Genomic DNA, 20,178 nt, shown 5'->3' with positions numbered 1-20,178 from the left:
CTGAAAAAGGTAAAGAAAATTATTTTTATTGCATGTGTAACTATAAACTTTGCAGAATTCAAAGGTAAAAAAAATCTTGCCTTACTGTAAGTGGAGAAAGTGTCTCAAAATTTTGTTAAAAATGCATCAGGTTTCATTGTCATTTTCTAACTTAAGTAAATGTAGACATATGCAATAAAAGAAAACCATAATATTTTGGCAGCACTGATACTATAGATTGCTTGAGCCTAAACATCTCAGGGGTCATAGTCCTTTTAAAGTTAGCCTCTGTGGCTCCTGACCCTGAGAAGTTCCACAAACTCTGTGGGACAGGTTTGGGACTTTCTGGGATAGGCTGCTCTGCCTCCAAATTGCTACAAGGAGGAACCTCTAGGTTTGTAGGCAGTCAACAAGGTGAGAGGCAGAGACGAATGGTGGGAGGGGCAAGAAGTGTATTAGCACAAAGAACCAAATCCTTGCATTCTGTAAACTACTGCAGTGCAACTGAAACCAACGGAGATATGAAAAATTTACATGAGCTGAACCTTCCCAAAGAGGGCCCCAAAGGTTCCTTCCTCAATAGGACAACCATCAACTTGAAGCAATTTGATGTCTAAAAGACTGTTTGGGGAACTGCATCATTTAAAATCTATATATAATTTCCAGTATACCAAAGTACTTTTACTTTCAGGAATTTAAGACAAACTTTCTCATATTTGTAAATGTCACTACAAACTCAAAGCATACTCGAACATAAACCTAGCAGATACTGACGCTCTTAGCTTGTGCAGGAGAGGAAAGGTGTATAAAGCTCCAGTAAAGCCATACATACAGCAATTAGGGGACCATTAAAACAACAGCCCTAAACACATCATTTCATCTCAGTGAACACCAAACCTATACTTGGGTTTCTGATCATTCAAGAGCTCAAATAAAATAATTCAATCCATTATGTTTCTGAACTCAAATTAAATAAAGTAAAAAATGGATTCACTAAAAACCAAACCAGAAAAAACCCAACCATCTCAAATACCCAGTGAAAATAATGTGCTCCTCAGTGGCATATCCCTTTGTATGCAAGTGCAATTATGCAGTGTAGAATTCAACTACATTTTCAGTCTCCTTCAATATGAGAATAACTCAGACTCATTACTCTCACATTTTAGGTGACGTGTGTAAGTGGAAATGAATGACTAAAACAACATGAAAACATTCTGAAAACATATCCATTAATATTAATATATAGTTGTTTCTGATTCAATGGTCCATTTTTAGTTGTACAACTGGTTCCCAGAGAGGAATCTTTGGAATGTTTATTGCCATCATGACCCAGTATCATCAATGTAATTATGTGCTCTTTCATCTAAAAATAATGGATATGCAGCTTCACATTGTCAAGATAATTCTGATTCCACACCAAGATGAAAAATATACTAGCTCAAAGTATATATGCACCAACACTTTCAGCCGTTACCCATGTTTTTGCGTAAGCTATATGTCTGCAGAACATTTTAAAATGTCATTTTGACTGTTTATAATCTTCACACCATTCATGGTTGAGCCACAGGGTGTCTACACTGAAAATAGGAGTGTAGTGAAAAGATACCAAAGCTAGCTTTAAACAAGCTAGCTTGGGTACCTGAAGCAGGTAGGCTGCAGCACAGAGTTCTAGGCACACTGATGTTACCAAAAGACTACAGTCTGTAGCACAGGCTTATCTGTAGTTTGACTTGAGACGCACGCAGCACTCAGGGCATTCAATGAGAACTGCACACAGCCATCTGAATCTAGAATCTGGCTTACCTTACAGTATTTCAGGCTCAAATTTTACTTAGTTTGTCTTATGTTACTCACCCTCTTCACTTAACATTGCTTTTTATTGTGTTACATTTTTAAAACATTTTATATAACCACTGGATTACTGGACAAAGTGCCTTGCACCATAAATCAGAATCTTCAGCTCTACTCTGCTCAAACATAGTTTCACATCAAACATTTCAGTCCTGAACATCGAAATAGTCAATCACTGGCTCCTCTTTCAATCCTTTCTGTAAGCCACTGTTTCCATTACTCCTGAAATTAAAACCATAAATTATTCATATTAATGAGAAAAAGTAACTTAATTAAAAAATAGTAAGAAATTCCTACCAAATTACCAAACCAACTTTGAACCAAATGACCAAACTGAAATAATTAATACAACATGTGATGCTACAGCATCCTAATAGGTGGCAAGGATCAATAGAACACATTAGCAAGCTGTTAACAGGTCTACAACAAGCAGTGACCTCTGTAAAAGTAACTACTTTTTAAAGAACTGTGCTTCCTATAAATACGAATATTAACAATTTGGCCATTCTGATATTAAGGTGTCAAATGAATGTCTTTCCATCACTACACCTTTGAGCAATGGCAATCTGATCAAGATAAGGCCAGGATTAAAAAAAACAAGGTGTGGCAGTTCAGGACCAAGATGCAGTAACAAGACTGAGACTGATGGCCCATCTTGTCACTTTAGTGACTACTAAATTAAAGAAGAACATGTGAAACAACAAAAAGGCTCTTACTTCTCAGTTTGTCTGTAGTGAGGAATAGGTGGTGGAGCCCTTGTCTGCATTTCCTTATCTAGGACAGATGTTAGGGAATTACTTGGACAAACTGACTTCCCCCTAGAGAACAAGAAAAGTAATTTTATTTTTGACAGCTGGTGTACACACTTCAATAAAATAATCTTATTCTTAAGAACCAAAGATAAAAAAAAAATTAAACTGCATCAATACTGAGATTCTCTAAGAACTAATGATACACACTGTGACTCAAAGCAGTAAGCAGTACAGCATTCTGAACTGGTTTTAGGTGAGGTTGGCTAGGGGGTGAAAAGAAAGCTACCTGAATATATATATCAGTCTGACTGTGAATGGGGACCAAAAAATACTAAGAGAACATTATTTATCTTACTTTAAATGTCTTTCTATAACATAACAACTATGCTGATGGCCTTTTAAACTGAGACCACAGATGCAACAAATGGGGTGAGGTTGTTGGTGATTGACAGCTTTGCATGGAGGCAGCTGTTCAAGTATATCCATGGCCCTAGACCAAAACTTCAACAATTAAAGCCAAAGGCCCCCTCTACACATGCAGGTAAAAGGCATGATTCCCACACTCCTGCCACACCACACATGCACAGCAGGAGGTGCGATTGTAGGATTCCACATTAGATCCCATTGCATCTTACTGCCAGTGCAGGGGGAGCCCAGTCCTCCACTCCCCCTATATGGGCAAGAAGCAAGCTTCTGCAGCTGAGCCCCAGGCAACCCAAATCAAGCTCCCAGCCACAAAGGTGGCCCCATACCCCCCTCCCCCACTCAAGAGGTGAAGGATCCCCACTCCAGCAATCTCCCCACCCTGGTGGTGTGGGAAACCCCTGAGGCTGGAGTATTACTGCAACCCTGCAGGTGCCAGGGGATTTCTGCACTCTGGAGCCCTAGGGATCACAGCTGCCATGATTCTTAGGGCTTGGGGGTGCAGGCAACCTCTGGACCTGGGGGATCATGGCTGCTGTGATCCATAGGACTCAGGGATTTTATGCTGGGCATGGTGCACCCCTGCAACTGGGAACCCTGTCAGGTGACTGGGCTCCCAGCCACAGGGGAGACCCTGCTACACATGCAAATTAAAGCTCAATAGCAACCAGGTACAAAATTAGTACACATTTCAAAGTCTAAACTGTATAGCTGCTTGGAGCTTTTTATCGTCTAATAGCTACTTTGCATGTGTAGCTGGTCTCCAGTTAATTGCGCAATAACTGTAACAAGTAAAGGGGGTCTAAAGCCTCTAAGTCTAAAAGTGACCATGTGATTTGACCTCCCACATACACAGACAACAGACTTTTCACAGAATAGATTAAATAATATATTCTAGAAAGATATTTAATTTCATCTGAAAGCCTCAAAGAGGTGGTGTGCCTACCACTTCTCTTAGCAGACTGCAATAATGTTATTTCCCTCACTATTGGAAATCGTACCTTATTTCAGTAGTGAACTTATCTTACTTCAGCTTCCTGAAGGGGAGTTAAAAAGAGGATGGAACTAAACTGTTCTCAGTGGTGGCAGATGACAGAATGAGCAACGATCTCAAGTTGCAGCAAGGGAAGTTTAGGTCAGCTATCAGGATGGATTTTCTCACTAGGAGGGTAGTAAAAACACTGGAAGAGGTTACCCAGAGAGGTGGTGGAATCTCCATCCTTGAAGGTTTTTAAGGCCTGGCTAGACAAAGCTTTGGCTGGGATGATCTAGTTGGGGATAGTCCTGCTTAGAGCAGGGGGTTGGATCAGATGACTTCCTGAGGTTCCTTCCAACCCTAATTTTCTATGATTTGTAATCCATTGCCAAATTTCTGTGAAAATCTTATACCTGTGTTTTTTCCATTAAGACACAAACAAAGTTTTAGAATTCCTAGAATACTTTGCTCTGTTTAAATAGGATTTGTCTGATTGACAGACCATGCAGATGAAGCTAACTGATACGCTGAGAACAAGTAGGTTGAAGATAAAACGAGAGAAGAAAAGAGTGATGTGCTAGCTGATGTGGCAGGACAGAAAGGGCTCCCTTAGGAAGTCTTGGGCAGTATACAGCAGCACTCTGCAGAGGCTGAGGAAAGTTCAACCAACAATTAATTAAATTCATTAGTCCTTCTAACACAGTCAAGGTTTTTTGACTAGATGTGGTATCTTTTATTAGACCAACTGAGCAGCTGGAAAAAATTTCTTGGCTAACTTTTAGGTGCACCCTTCTTCAGGCATGGGAAGTCTCTGCTGTTCTGAGACTTCAAGAAATGAAAGAAGCTAAAAGTGTGGCAGGATGTCAGTGAAAATGTAAATAGGTAGAGTTAGAAAGACAAAAGGTGAGGCATATGATGATACAGCAATTAGAAAGGTAACTTTAACTAAACTTAAATACAAAATGTAGAAGCCACTGGTGCCCAAGAATGCTGTATGAGTTATTCCAGAGCTAAACTGAGCATAATACCAGAAGGACATATTTAACAAAGAAATTTCAGCTCTATCTTGAATCATTAAATAAAGTGATATGATGCCAAACTATTCAATTCTGACTTAGAAGTATTGCTGGCCGTACTCAACAACGTCTAGTTACAGAAAGGGAGGGGGAAGGAAAAAAAAACAAAAACAAATCGGACCAGCTGCATTAGGTTGCCCTTTATACAGCATTAGGTAGACTCTGCCACACAGAACAAACAAGGTCTTTTGGATGAAATGATTCTCATCTTTAATTCCTTCTGAAAAAGGGAATCCTTTCCAGGCCTGTCTGTCCCCAAAACTCAAATTTCTTCAGTTTCATAAGGAGTTGGATTTGGGCCACCTGGATGAGTAAGATTCAACTAAGAAAGAAAACTGAAAGAACATACAAGATTCAACTGAGGGGAAACTAGCCATGCAAGTCTGATTTTATCTGAATGCATATAGCTTTTCTTTCTGGAATAAAAAGGTCGCTCCTTTTTAAATTTCAGATGTGTAACAAGTGGAAGTTGGCAGTTTCTTTAACTATAGTGACCAGGGCTTTAAGCAGCTTTTACTTGGGGAACAGTTCCCCTCCTTATCCCCCACCCCTTAAAAAGGATAAGAAGCAGACTGAGGGGATGTTCATATCTGGAGAAGAAAAAGAAGGAAAAAAAAAATCTGTGTTGTAGAATAACCTCAGAATATTTTTTTTGGAAGGCCCTGGCCCCTTGGCTCTATCAGTGCGACCACCTTCCAGAGAGTGAGCTGATGAGACTTTTCCCTGTTCGCAGTGTAATGTGGTTTTGATTCAGGCTACGGGTCTCCAACCAACCCCGTGGGCCTCATGCAGCATGCCGAGCTGGTTTGGCGCACAGGCCAGACCACAGCAAAGGGGTCAGCATGGGGCACAGGCTGCACGTGGCAACCTGCTGCACCGGCTCCATGTGCTAGCTCCAGTGCACGGTCCAACCCAGACTGCAAATCAGCCCAGTGACTCTCATCCGCCCAACCTCATCAGCCCAGTGACCCCCACAAGGCCAAATGAGTTTGACAGCCCTGACTGAACATTTTGAAACATAAAAATAGATTTAATGATGAAATTATGTTCATTTATATTGAAACATAAGTTATAAAATGATTAGCACTTGAATAGTCAAATGGAACTTGCTTGCTCTCAAAGTTTTAAAGCAAGTCTGAACTGGTAGGAGTCAGTGGCTTATGGTCTGGAACTAGTCCACTGAAGTATTAAGTCTGCAGGTATCTTCTTCTATTGTAGAGTGAATATTTTATTTATTTTAGCTTAACTAGTTCAGGAACAGTTTGTTCAAAGTTTAGAAACTGATTAGGACTTGAAAAAACCTGACAGAAAAGCTTGTATTAATCTTCCAAACTATAGCTAAAATTTAACTGCAAAAAAGGTTAATTAAGCTCTAAAATACTGAAGGAGGTGGTTACCAAATGCAATCAGTTCAATTCAACAGCTATAGACAAATTCCTTTTACACAACCAGGTTTTAAAGTCCAAACTTTGTCTGAAGAGCACTACTTTTATTCTCCTCATGCAACCAGCACATTTAAGATCAGCTTTATTTAAATAAATCTGTTTGAAAAACAAAATCAGGATTTTCAAGCTCCAATTTCCATCCAAATGCATCCTGGCAAATCAAGTGAAATTAACTACTATTCATATGGGATATGCCACTCATTTTTTAACTTAAAATTAAAAATTAGAATACATGTATGATAGACTAAATACACTCTTAAATAAATGTATACACACATATTGTATACCCTGGTTAAAAGTAGTACTGAACTTAGCTTAATGGCTACATTTAGAGGAAAGTTGCTATGTTTTTAGGGTTAGCAATCAATGAGAATCAATCTCCCATTAGTAGAGGAGAGAGCAAAAAATACAAAATAAAATTAAAATTGGTTTTCAGTTTGCCAGTTTAAATCAAGCCAATTAAAATCCAATCTAAATAGGCCTCCACATTACTGGATTTCTTCTGCACCATCACATCAAAACCTACTTTTAAAGATAATCACGTTCACTTCAAAATAGTTTGTTTTAAATGGCAAAAACATGGAAAAATAGTCCAGAAATCTTCTGATAGTAAGGGTAAGGTGAATTTTTATTTTTATGATCCAGTCCGCCCATGTGCATATTGTTTATCCATCATCAGAATTCTGTACCTAGGACCACCTGCTTGGCATTCTCTTACACCTGGAGTGGCCAACCTGTGGCATGCGCTACAAGTGGCATATGCAGCCTGTGTGTGGCACATAATGGATCGGGAAGGGGACAAGCAGCAGAGTGACATATTGGGCAGGAAGCAGAAACCAGAGCAGCAGATTGGGCAGGAAGCACTGGGGAAGGAACAGAAAGCAGAGTAGCAGATTGGGAAGGGGATCATAAGAGCATTCATGAAGAGTGCAAGCTAATTTGTGATATACCATCAAAAACTTTGGCCCCCACTGTCTTACATCTTACAGAAGGCACTAGGTGAGATCCCTGTTTAGCTGTCATCTCCAGACAGCTGGACTCTCTGGCTTCAATGATTTTGAGAATATGTACCTTTTGTTTGGGGTGTCAAGGGATTTGCCCTATTTTTGGGGGGGTTGGGAGCCTACCTTTGCACCTTGCCCACAGAGCTTGACGTTCAAGAGCTTTATACTGCTTTTAGTCCCCCTCCTGATTTCTCCACAAGTCTCTTCCACTTGTTCTCCTTTCTTCCAGTGTATTCGCCTTCCTTTCTTTCCAACTTGAGATTCCCCAATGACTCTAATGAAGGTCCCTTCTATTCCCATCTGTACCCAGGTACCTCCCATCCTCTTCTTTTAAAAACAGAAAAATTGAGGCTGTGACAAGCTGGCAGGTAAGGCAGTGAACAGCCTAAGGAATAGGGCAATTTACAACTCTAGGTTGCTCAGCAGCAGTGACCTCTGGTGATGAGAGGCAAAAGCTACAACAAAACACAGCTATTAGGGGGACTAGTCATTAGACTGTGCTGTCATGCTAAAAAATGGGAGATCTGAGGGGAATTAAAAGACATTCCCAAGCAAATTATTCTAGTTTATTAGACCGTGTTGCTTCCCAATTAAAACCTGCTTAGAGCACTTAAAATGGCTAAAAAGTTCTCTCATTTGCAAAATGCTTTTGAAAGAATGCATCAATTGTACTAGACTGTGCTAATATTGTAATGCTTAAGCTCACATGAATGACTTTGCAAACTAAAATAAAATAAACTGCATACTTCACCGCAGTGATAACAACATTGCGTTTCGGTTCGTTGTCATAGCTCACACTTTCAATGCCATAGATCTGAGCTAGCTCATGGATGATCCTGCGATGATCTCTGTTCATGGGTGGGTAACAGTGACTCTTTTTTGTATGCCTTCCCTGAGTTTGGGAGAAAAAAATGGCACATTATTTTTTCATCAAAATGCTTACAATAGGATTTGATGTCTAAGCTTCTCTGGCAGTAACCAAAGTTATTTGTGTATTACACACAATCCTAGATACTACTGACAAGCTCCACATGTAAATTAAGTTCCATTTAATTGCTCTTAAACAGTGTACACACAGACACACACTCACACATGCACAGATGCTTTATGTAAATGTTTAGATTCTCAAATTGCACACCCCCAGCATTGATTGACAAAAAAAAAAATATCTATCGATACTATATTCTACCCAGATCCCTAGAGGGCTGGAATAACAGAGAAGAGAGTATTAAGAGAGGATGATAAACAGAACAATTTGTTTCCATTTGGCTTTTAATTGTGTGAATATGAATGCACAAGGTTTATTTATTTAATAGTCCTCCTTCCATAGAAAATACATTTTATGCCAATTTTAGCATCTGATCAAAGAGTCTTGGTCAATGTGGAAAAAGCAAAAGAAAGAATTTTTTTTTTTTACTTAAAATGATGTTAAGTGAACCATCTCCCAAAATGTTCTGCAGTACACAATAACCCTCCAATGCAAGTCCCAGCTCAACAAATCCATAGATTACACATTGAAAGGATACTGATATACAAGTGATATTATAATTCTTATCATTCAGCTGCTGCAGAAGTACTTGTTTAAAATAAAGAATCTTAAAAATAGGATAATTACAATTAATTTGAAAATGGAAAAAAACATTACTGCATGCTTAGCCAAAATTAACCTGATTTTGACCCACTGTACAATCTTTAATCACTAATTATTTAGGAAGCATTTAAATTCAAGTTGTTTGGCCCACAGGTTTCCATTTCTGTATCAGAGCAATTCTGTCACTAAAGAAAATCAAAAACTTGGAGCAGTTCTTTAAGATGACTATGCTGTAATGATTACAAAACATGTTCTTAAATGTCTGCTTGGGGTTCCAGCTATCAGACTTTGATTAATGGAAGCCTACTGAAGATTAGTCATTTTTGTCATAATCCTGTCTTCTCACATCTTGGTTTGGAGACAAGCGAGTGAAATTAGCAGGGGAACACAGGTAGATCAAAGGGGACTATGTGGCCACTCTGCTGAAAAAGAGACTTTTTCAGCCCTCCCAAACCATGAGACTGATAAGAAAGAGGAGCAGGACCCAAGAAAGTGAAAAAACAGTTTTGCCCAGAGACCATGATTTTCCATCTTGATGACCATCAGGACACAGTCATTCATCCACTGGAAGACAAATGCAACCAGCCTTCCCTTGTTATAAACCTTGATGCATCTAAACAAATTATGAAAATTCTGCATCTGTTTTTTTACAAGGGGGGCAAGTTTCATTCACAAGGTGGTGCATAGCTTTAGGCTCAGGGAAGCAAGTGAATCGTGTCCAGATACAAAGAGAGAAGACACTTTATGGTAGCTGGCAGATTCCAAGCAAGAAGGAATGGAAAGTCAGATGCAGGATGGCCAAAGAAGAGGACACCAGGAATTCCAATTCTTTTCAGTGTAAGTAGCCTTTTTCTCTTTCCGCTGCTTGTCTAAATGCACATTCCACTCTGAGCAAATTCAAGAATACAAGATTCACCAGGAGGCATGATGTCCCAGCTCTGCGTAAACAGAGACTGCAAAATTGCTTTCCAGAATTCAGCATTCAGTCTGGAAGTTTAAGCAATGGCACAGCATTTGGGGAAGGGTATCAACGGAGTGCCACAGGGCTACTTTACAAATGGTCTGGAACTCAGGCATTTTGGAGAGGCATCTGCAGATGCCACCCGCATTCTGATAGTGTGTTCCGAGTCCTGCCAGGGACTTCCCCTTTACAATCTTGTAATGCACACTGATGTAATTAAAGGTCTGCTTTGACAGTCTCAGGATGGAGACTACTGTGCTCAGATTGTCTGTCACCATGGTTATTGGTAGTCATAGTAATTTGAAAAAGCTTGGTTCTTTGCAAGGAAGCACCTTCTAGGTGGAATATGGCATCAAGTGGATCTCCCAGTAGTGTCTGAATCTCACCCACCTGTCTCACTGAAGTAACACCTGATTAAAAAAAAAGTCATCTTCACAGAGAGCTAAGACAATAACTGTTCAAACAAGGGAGTCTTAGGCACTGTATTCTTTAGGGAGAACATTTTAGCCTGGGTCTTCAGAAGTTTCTGTATTACAGAATAGGAGAAGACTCTCTTTCCATAGGCAAATGACGGGACAAGAAAGTACACACCGAATAAAATTAAGATAGGTCACATGCTTCAATTCCTGAAGATGATCTAGATTGCTGGGGTAGGGGTCTCATGCAAAAATCAGGGCTCTCATCCTACAACGTCATAACATGTCAGACAGATCTGCCTCAGTTTGATTTCCTGTTGTTGATATATGTGCATTTTTAATCGAAGAGAAAATAAGTTTGTGATGTGATGAAGGGTGTTCAAATCTGAGTGAATATCCATCTCCTGTCTTGGTAGGACAGGTCTGGGAGCAACAGCAGGGCCTTGGAACCCTAGGACAACACAACGTCTGGGAACCAAAACTACCTCACTTTATCCAGGTATAGGCCAGAATAATCAGCCATGCAGTCTTGCCTAACCTTACTCAAGAACCAGAAGGAAGACAAACTTTTCATCCATATCCACAGAACAAGGTAGGCACTGGACAGATATCTTGAACAATCCACTTCAGAACAAAAGGGAAAATATAAGCTTGCAGATCTCGAGGAGGCCAAGTTGGAACAGAAGAGTGTGGCCTGGTCCTTTTTGAGGCAGAGATGAAACCTCCTTAGGTTAAGGAACTTAGGTGATCTAAGGCAAACTCCCCACCCTTACCCCTGCAGGCAATGAATACAAGAAAAAATATAAATTAGAACTTAGATGTTAGAAAAAATTATAAATGAATTAAAATGGCAGTACAGCTGAAACCACACCTGCATGGACACAAGTTCTGCCCCTCCTCAAAGTTAACTGAGATAAAGAGAAGCTGGAAGTGTGCATTGCCTTTTATTTCTTTGGTGCAGGCAAAGAAGAGACAGAACACACGGATGTCAAACTCACTTTGGGCTGGATTCATGTGGCCAGTGGCAAGTCTGGTAGCGGTGGCAGGTGCAGGGCAAGCATGGCCTGTACCTGCACAGCCCAAGCTTCTCCCCCTACTGCTGACAGTCATGTCCATCAGGGACTAGGGACTCCAGATTCTGCAGAAGGCCCTTCCCCCACCTCTGGTAACTGCTGATAGCCCAATGGGCTGTACTTTTGGGGCTTCTGTTCTGCATGTACTGCCAAGGCAAAAAGTTGTACATGGGAGGCACATGCACACCGAGAATGGACCGTAAAAAGAATGAATATATTTTAGGGCCAGAAGGGACCATTATGATACTATAGTCTGATTGCTTTGATACACATGGCACCTAAATCTAGAATGGAGCAAGAATGGAGAAGAATATTGCTCCTTGTTCAATACTTTGATTTAATCTTAGCTCTAATTCCAAGAGCAAAAAGAAAATAATTTATGGGAGAGGAAGAATGAAAGAACTACTTCTCTGTTACTACAAGGCATAACCTTGAGTAAAAAGGGTTACAGACTGACCAGCAGAAATGATGGGCTTGCCTCTTGCTGAGCCAAAGCTCATTACCAAAGTTGCTGCAGGAAGGACAAAAGAAAGGCTATATGACAATTCTTACCTGTGATAAATCTTAAAAACGTTTATCATAGATCCCCATTTTCTGACGGTGCAGTAAGACTGACAGAAAAATATTTATGTTACCAATACATGACCAGTTCTTGGATGAAGTCTACACAAGAACATGAATGAGTTCTGATCAGCATATCCTTCAGCATATTTTAAGAACATTTCATGTGGAGAAATACTACAGGAAGTTGGCAATTTGCTGCTGTCAGGAAAAATGAAGCTCCATTATATTTCTTGCAATAATGTTCTAAGACACTTAACGCTGATGAAACCATGTAAAATTCTTTGCTCCTGATCAATGCCCATTTTGAAGGTAAAAGCTGCATTATTCTGGGATTTTTTTTCCCCAGAGATAAAAAGGCTAAGAGTATCCTGATAAATCCAGTACCAGTTGAGACAGCATATTAAGACAAGCTTCAACCAATTTTTAAAAGATACTAGTCTGTACCTGTTGTCACAGTCGTATGAATTTTTATGGGACAGAAAACACATTCTTTTATCTAACATTGTTTCAAATGTCTAGTAAAGACCTATTTCAGAATTTAGAACAAAAACTGAACACACACACACTGAAACAATTTTTTAAAATTTAACTTTAAGAAGTAAAACAGTTGAGCACTGCAAGAAGTCGCATGCAATTTGTTCATTTTGGTAAAAGCAAACCACATACAAAGAGGAAGTTTTAAAATGAAAAAAAATATATAGTGCTCAGCTGAAACCCTGAAGAACAAAAATACTCAGCACACACTCCTACTTCAAGAGATTTTTTTAATTTAGGAACTTCCCACCAACCTTATTTACAGCATCCACAAGTGCTCTCATTTCCTTCTCAACATCACTGACAAATTTTAAATCCTTCCTGCAATAAAGAATTATTTACAATGTGAATAAGATTAAAGAAGAAAAAAGAACTGCAGCCTTTACTTGTCACATATACAAAACATTGATAATTCACCTTGACTTTTCTTAATGCAATATGACAACTGCGCTCTCTCCCATTTGAATTTCATTTCTTCACCTTAGTGATTACAGCCTGCTCAACAGGCTGCAAACTTGAGGGGAAGTGGGGGGAGGGGGAAGCAAATTTTCAGATTTTCTCCATTTACAATCAAGAGTTTTTTCTGCAAGTATATAAACATGAGAACAGAGTTTGGAATATACAAATTATCCTACATGGAATCAGGAGTAGTTATGTTTTCTGTTAGGTAAGTCAAATGGTCTTGGTGAAGGAGAGAGAGTCAAAGTCACCACTGTTGATATTTCTGTGTTGTACCTCCCACTAATGCATCTTGGCAGCTAGGGTCGACTTTAGCAATTTAAGACTACAAAATAGCTAGAAAGAACAAGGTAGTAAAATCTTTAAGTTGATAAAACCATGATATGATGTGTGATATTCTGCTTTGCAGGGGTTTCAATTTAGGGACCTTTTGTATGAAAGTCAGTGCTAAGCAACCTTAACTGTATATTAGCCATGTTTGTTTGCGAGTGCGTTTGCCTACTTATTGAAATGGGAATAATGAGACAAACATTAAATAAAGATCACCTCAGTAAGAAGGAAGGTCTGCATGAGGCTTCCTGAGTATAAACCTCCCCTACTCTACTACAGCCCTGTCCTCCCTAGTTGAAGAGGTTATAGAGAACAGAAGGTAGTAGCAGAACTGAGAAGAGGACATGCACCAGCTTTGGTATAGAAAGGGAAAGAGAGAAGAGCTCCTGCAAGCTTTCATCTAGTGTGTGACGCTATAATGGGCTCCTCTGGGAGTGAAGTAAGCCAGTGGAGCACTCTCAGTGGAAAGGAATTTAGCCTTAAAAATAATTCTGAAAAGTGTGAACTACCTTGTTTGTTTCACTAAGTGCTCCAAAAGAGGTCAGGCACATAACTCATTTAGGACCTTTTGTAAATACCACTATAAACCTATCTGCATCTTTAATTATCTATATACCTTCATAAGTCTGGTTTGTGGATTTTAAAGCATGTCAGAAAACAGAATGTTAAAATGGAAGCTTAGCTCAATCTTATTCTGTGCTACAACAGGGGACACCCTACACTAAAGGAGACGGCCAATTATATATTTATTTCCAGAAAATACATGCCTCAGGTTATTAAAAGATCCTAATGAACAGAATTAGCCTGGAGAGGGGGTGCATAAGTAATATCTAGATAATTTTTGTCTATATACATACAGATATCAATATAACTACATATAATTTACATTCTCTGTGTGTGTTTGTGTTCCTAGCCAACCATGGCAGCTCATACCTTGCATCTTCTTTTAGAACCTCACTGTACTTTGGTCCAGAAGAACGGACATTAAAAGGGTCAGAATTATCATCAATTTGAAGAGCCTCAGCAAGTCGTCTGAAAGACAGAAAAGCACTTCATACGTATTTAAAGAAAACTCTTCAGTGACAAAATGACTCACTACAAAGAAGAATCAGCACTACAGAATCAAAGCTGGTGAAGGTAAAATTGATGAATCTGAAAGTATTTTTAGTAAAAACATGTTTGAAAGGTTAAGTTAATTATGTTTGATCACCCAAAACAGAATGTTTCTAGAACCGATGTAGGCAGTTTATTATTTTTTTTCAAATGCGATCTTTTTCACAAAGCCAAGCTACTAGAAGTCAATTCTTCTATTAAAAAGTGAGCAGTCACCACGCACCTGTTCCTTTCAAGGGCCAAACATTCTTCATCACATTGCAACCTAAATTATTTAAAAAAAAACACACACAACATTAGTATTTAAGGTTTAAAAGTTTGTAAATGCTCTCAGTTAAGATTACCTGTACAATCTCAAAACAGCCCCATATACTAAGAGACTTAAAATCCTCCTTATCATCTCACATTGAAAGCCTATGAGACAGGAGAAAAGACCTCAGCATTTATGAACACTAGTCCAGTGCCTTAACCCCTTGCGACCAATCCTGTTTCCACAGTCCTCTGCCTCATTCACTTTTTGTCCTGTATACCAAATGAAGAAATACTATAGAACAACTAGCATAGAAGTATGTAATTTTATACCTGCAGTATCCATGCACAAGGTGTCTGAATTAAGATTGCACAGACAACCTTAAGAAATCATAAATTAGAAAATGCTAGAACTAACTTCAAAGGACTTTTAACATGGTTTTCTGTAAATAAGCAGAATGTCATGCTTTTGTCATATGCTTTTCAACAATGTACCTGAAGACTAAGTTATCAAGTATCACTGTATTCATTGCACTGTGATCTCCACTAAGGCATATGAATTATGTTCATGCAGTGAAACAGTGAATCCAATCTGTAAATTAAATCTCACTGATTACAACAGATTTAGATTGTAGGCTTCACTCTGATACAAGCTAAAAGCATTTGTTCAGAAGAAGTAAGGATGCAATAATCTCTGAAAGACTAATAATGAGTTAAGGGCTCCTTTTGTTTCTCAGACAAGCAGTTCCAAACTATTTAAAAGGTATACTGTAAAACAGGGCCAGGTTATTTGACTTTAATCCCTCCAATCCTTCCCGTTTTTCACAATTCTGGTGAGTCACGGGTCACAGATCTAGACCTCTGTTTAGGATTTATAAATGAGAGCGTATGACTTCCATTATTCTACTATCATCTAATTAAGAATGAGGACCTGAGGATCATTCTGCCAAATTTTTCAGGCAGAGCTAAGATCTAATTGAGTTTTGAATCTCCCAATGCTGGCATGAACGAAAAAGAGCTCATCTGAAAGATGAAAATACCCTAGTCACAATACAGGGGAAATTTCATTGCAATAAAATGTAATAGCTTGTGATCCAGTGGTTAGACTAAATGACTGAATGCTCCCTTATAGCTTTAAATGATAAACCTAAAAAACAGCAGAATGAGTTGTCATAAAACTGAGCTGAATACGCTATACCCATTATTTGAGACTCTAGGAATAAAATAAAAGTAAGACTAACAGCTCACCCTTCTATAACACACAGGGATCTGGGTAGGTCAAGAGTCTCACTTCTGTCAATACTGTCAGATGTAATGGCTTCACCATCGAAAAAGAACTTGAATTTTAAATCAGTTTATGCCTGGGTGATGGCCACTATGGGTTTAGCCCAAGTGGTTACTGATTTCACTACCTTAATGCAGAATCTGGGTTGGGATTATGAATGAGGACATTAGCTTTTTTCTCCTTGTTATACATGAGATGGAGCATTAACTCATATGTTTTGAGGCTGAGATATGACTGTTGATGCCCTTAAACAGAGGGTGAACAATAATTTGGGCTGGTGGGCCACTTAACAAGTTCTGATGACCTGACAAGGGCCACACCTCTCTCTCTCTCTCTCCCATTTCTGACCAATACAGAAGCCTGAACCCAGCCACAGCTGTAGTACGCCCTGCCGCCACCCCAACTCCATCCCAGGAGCCCCGACCCAGAAGCTGCTGGCCACGTTTGGGCAGCTGTGGACATGGCCAGCAGTTGCTGAGTCCAGACTTGGGACGGGGTTGTGCAGGAACCGCCCTCCCCGCCCCGCAACCCGTGCACCCCCTCCCCAAGTGAGCTGCTCACAGCTTTGTCCCATGCCGCACCCTGGCTGAGCAGCGCCTACTGGAGCCCCTTCGCTCTGGTGCATGGGGCAGTCACCCCACTTGCCCTCCACACTTAAATCAAATAAAAGCTACAGCACTGCAGCCTAGCACTGCTCAGTATGTGTGTGTATTCCAGATGCCCTCACAAAGAAGCCTTGTGTTAATTAGCACCCCCACTCATGACTCACTCAAACTGTTCAAATTGATATGCAGATGAGGCGCCGGGCTGCCTGATCTGTCTGAACCCAGAGAGGGTGTGGCTACACTAATCATATGCAACAGGTGAGAGAGGTGGCGACAGAACCCCTCCACTACAGAGAAGTTTGGTGATGTTTGCCAGACATTTAAGGCTCATGAAACAACAGGAATCAGCTGTGGGAGTGAAGAGGAAGTCAAAATGTATTAATTTTGATATAAGATATAGTGACAATAGGCACTATATCTAATACAGATAGAAGGTTCCATGAACACCAGGGGAGGGGGGAGGGCATGGCAACCACCTGCAGGCAGCAGCAGTGGTGGCAATGGCAGGGAGGGGAGGGGGGAAGTGGCGGGCAATGACAATCAGTTGGCAACCACCCGCAGACATCTCTGACACCATCGGCCAGCTGCAACTGGGGACCACCCGCAGATGCCACTGGCAGTATCGGTGGTGAGGGAAGGGGTGGCAAGCGGCAACCGGACTGCAGGCACCACTGGCAGCTTCAGCAGCACTTTCTGCAGCGGGTGCACGTGCACCCCCTACACGTCGCCAAAGGAAGGTTCCCATCAATGTGTTTGCCCACTGGGGCTAAGTACAGAGAGTCAAAAAGCCTGCGGCTGAACTGATTCAGTCTTTGAAAGTTAGTCTAAACTGGAGAAATTAAACTGAGAAGCAAGTGAACAGACATTCACTTTGGATTCAGAAAATGCAGCCACATGCCTGCAATGACTCAGGCCCGAAGCAGTGGGGGCGGTACTAGAGCACGGCTCCCAGCCTGCCAGCCGCTGCCAAAGGGAAGGGACTGAAGTTCCAAGGCTTTTCCCACCCTCCCTGCTCCAGTGGAGGGAGTGTGGCCAGGCCCCAGCCCTGGGCTAGCATGCCAGAGGGTGGGAGTTTAAATCCCCTCCCTGGCCCACAGGGGACCACAGCCTGGGTCTGCTTGGCCAGGGGAGGGGGCAGTGCCCGCCAGGCTTCTGCCCCCCTCCCCATCTCTTGCTCAAGGCCGGCAGGCTGAGAAGGGGTGGGTGGAGAAAAAGGTTGTGGCACTGAATTCATAAAACCTTGGACAAAAATAGTCCTCTCTCTGAAGCGAGCATATATTAAACACAGCAATTTGTAACTTCAAACACACGACAAAGAACAAGTAAAAATCTTCACCTAAGCTAAGATACAGCCCAGTAAAATACAGTCAGAGCATGCACAACTTATTCTAACTTAAAATGTAAAACAAGACAAAGTAAAGCCTTGCATAATATGTCTTACGTAATCCTGAGGGCAGAGTGTCTCCTTACAGCCAGGTATTCAGAAAATCCTTCTTGGGGAATCAGCAACTGGTCTTAGGTGTTGAAGCAGAGATCCCAGGGCTCACAGGTAGCAAGGGGACCAGTACCTCCAGCTCCAGTTCCCCAGTCTTTTCCTTCTTCCCCATGGCCTGGGGGAGCCGAGGGGAATTACACCCCCCTCCTCTTATCAACTGCCTGCCTGCCTCAGTCTCTGCCACACTGAGCTGCGAATGGAGAGGATTAAAGGCCCTCCAAGACCACAGACCCCAGCTAGAGTTTGCCGGGAGGGGCCGTCCCTCTTAGGCTGTTGCCCCAACACATCCCAGCAGGGAAAAGACTGGCAAGGACTACCCACCGGCCCCTGCAAGCACACCCAGCCCCTGTCCTTAGCCAGGCTTCCCACCCCCACCCCCTTGTCAACCAGCCCTCATTGTTCCAGCTAGGGAGCAGAGGGGTAGGGCCAGCCCTGCTCTCTGGAAAAGAAAGTACAGTACAGCCCAGCCCAGGGCTGCAAAGCATCCTGGGCTGCTGGGGGACTGTAATTTAACTTGAACCAGGAAGGGGTCTGGGACAGAAGTTTCATAAAACCAGTTTGACCTAAAATCAGTTAAGTCTGATACTACATTCAACCAGGTTAATTTTAAACCAGTTTCAGCCATTCTGAAACTGGTTTATGTGCACTGAGCTTCTGTTCTGTTACAAGTTACAGGTCTGTTACAGCTTCTGATCAGATAAACTGTTTTGTGTGCAACTTCTGTCTCTAGCCTATAGGCAATGCGTTTCATGGGCATACTCAGCAAGGGCTGCATTCAGTCATCTTCAGTTAGATCCCATGACTGAGCACATGCTGCTTCTAGCAGCAATTTAATGATAGCCAATGTACCTAATGGGGGGGGGGGCGGCGGCAGAATTTGCTGGTACACATATGTAAGACTAGGGGTTTATTCTCCCATGCTGACTGGGGGGAGGGGATGGGCACACTTTGCCTTATATTTGAGTAAATAGGGTAGATGTGTGACATTTTCAGAAGGCCTCTACTACCACATATGCAGTTTTACACACAACCTTATTCCATATGTGACACTAAGTGTTTTTACATGTACCCTGGGAGGCGTGGGGGAGCACTTTAATTAGAGAGCCGTGTTAATTAAAAGTGCCTGAAAGTCACGTGTATCAGCGTCCCCTGCCTTGAAAAACAAGGGCAGGGACCTTTGAACTAAAGTTCATTGAACAAGCTTTAGTTCAAAGCACCCTGCCATTATTTTTCAGTGCAAGGACACTGATGCATGTAATGTGGGAGGCTGCTGGAGCACAGTAATTTCTGTGTTCCAGCAGACTCTTAAATGAAGTCTGCTGACTTGCTGGATTTACAATGCATCAGAGCTGGCTCCCTGTACATCTACAGGAGCACTAAAATTCTAACCATAACAAGCCAACATTCGACAAGATGAGGAAACTATTCTATATGATAACAAAAATATGCACAGACATTTAAGGATTCTTATGCAAAATGAACAATAATTCTCAAAAAAGCTGTATTGTTATAGTATATGGATAGGCCATTTAAAGTTCCCAGATTTTTCAGGATTCTTACTTTTACCTACCTATCTATATAGGCCTATGCCTCTATAAACATGTACATGTGCAGGCATATGCACACACATGCATATGCACAAAGAGTTCAAATCCGTTTCCCCATGCTTCGTCCTACATGAGTACCTGGCTTGCTTCATTTCTTTTTTGGTAACCAATCTACTGATTTCCACTGAGTCTCCAAGTTGCAGGTCTGTTAATTTAGTGGCTATGGATATAGCAGCTATTCTGGAAGAAAAAAAAAAAAAGAGATTTTATTTGATTCATATAAACAACAATCACTTGGAAAATAGTACGGAACTAAAAATTGATTCTTGAGAGAAGACTAGATAGAAAATGCTTAGGGGAAACCAACACGGGTTCATCAGTGGCAGGTCCTGTCAGACCAACCTGGTGGCCTTTTACAATCAGATCACCAGATCATTAGATGCAGGGGTA

At 41.0% G+C, this 20,178-nt stretch overlaps 1 protein-coding gene across 1 annotated transcript in view; it reads right to left on the bottom strand.

Moving 5' to 3' along the window:
- Positions 1-332: 332 nt before the first annotated feature.
- The window catches only part of NFX1 (nuclear transcription factor, X-box binding 1), a 103,561-nt gene continuing 83,715 nt past the window's right edge, over positions 333-20,178 (bottom strand). Inside the window, exons 18-24 of the mRNA XM_019508727.1 lie at positions 19,867-19,968; positions 14,771-14,812; positions 14,368-14,466; positions 12,900-12,966; positions 8,253-8,398; positions 2,547-2,648; positions 333-2,052 (exon numbers count right to left, since the gene is read on the bottom strand). Coding sequence (XP_019364272.1) covers positions 1,977-2,052; positions 2,547-2,648; positions 8,253-8,398; positions 12,900-12,966; positions 14,368-14,466; positions 14,771-14,812; positions 19,867-19,968 — 634 coding nt within the window. The 3' untranslated portion in view covers positions 333-1,976. The remainder of the gene's footprint in view (positions 2,053-2,546; positions 2,649-8,252; positions 8,399-12,899; positions 12,967-14,367; positions 14,467-14,770; positions 14,813-19,866; positions 19,969-20,178) is intronic.

This window comes from Gavialis gangeticus, unplaced genomic scaffold (assembly GCF_001723915.1).
Source record: "Gavialis gangeticus isolate Ggan-Ray unplaced genomic scaffold, GavGan_comp1, whole genome shotgun sequence".
NCBI lineage: Eukaryota > Metazoa > Chordata > Crocodylia > Gavialidae > Gavialis > Gavialis gangeticus.
The sequence above is the reverse complement of the archived record's forward strand: the minus strand, read 5'-3'. Positions and strand labels throughout refer to the sequence as shown.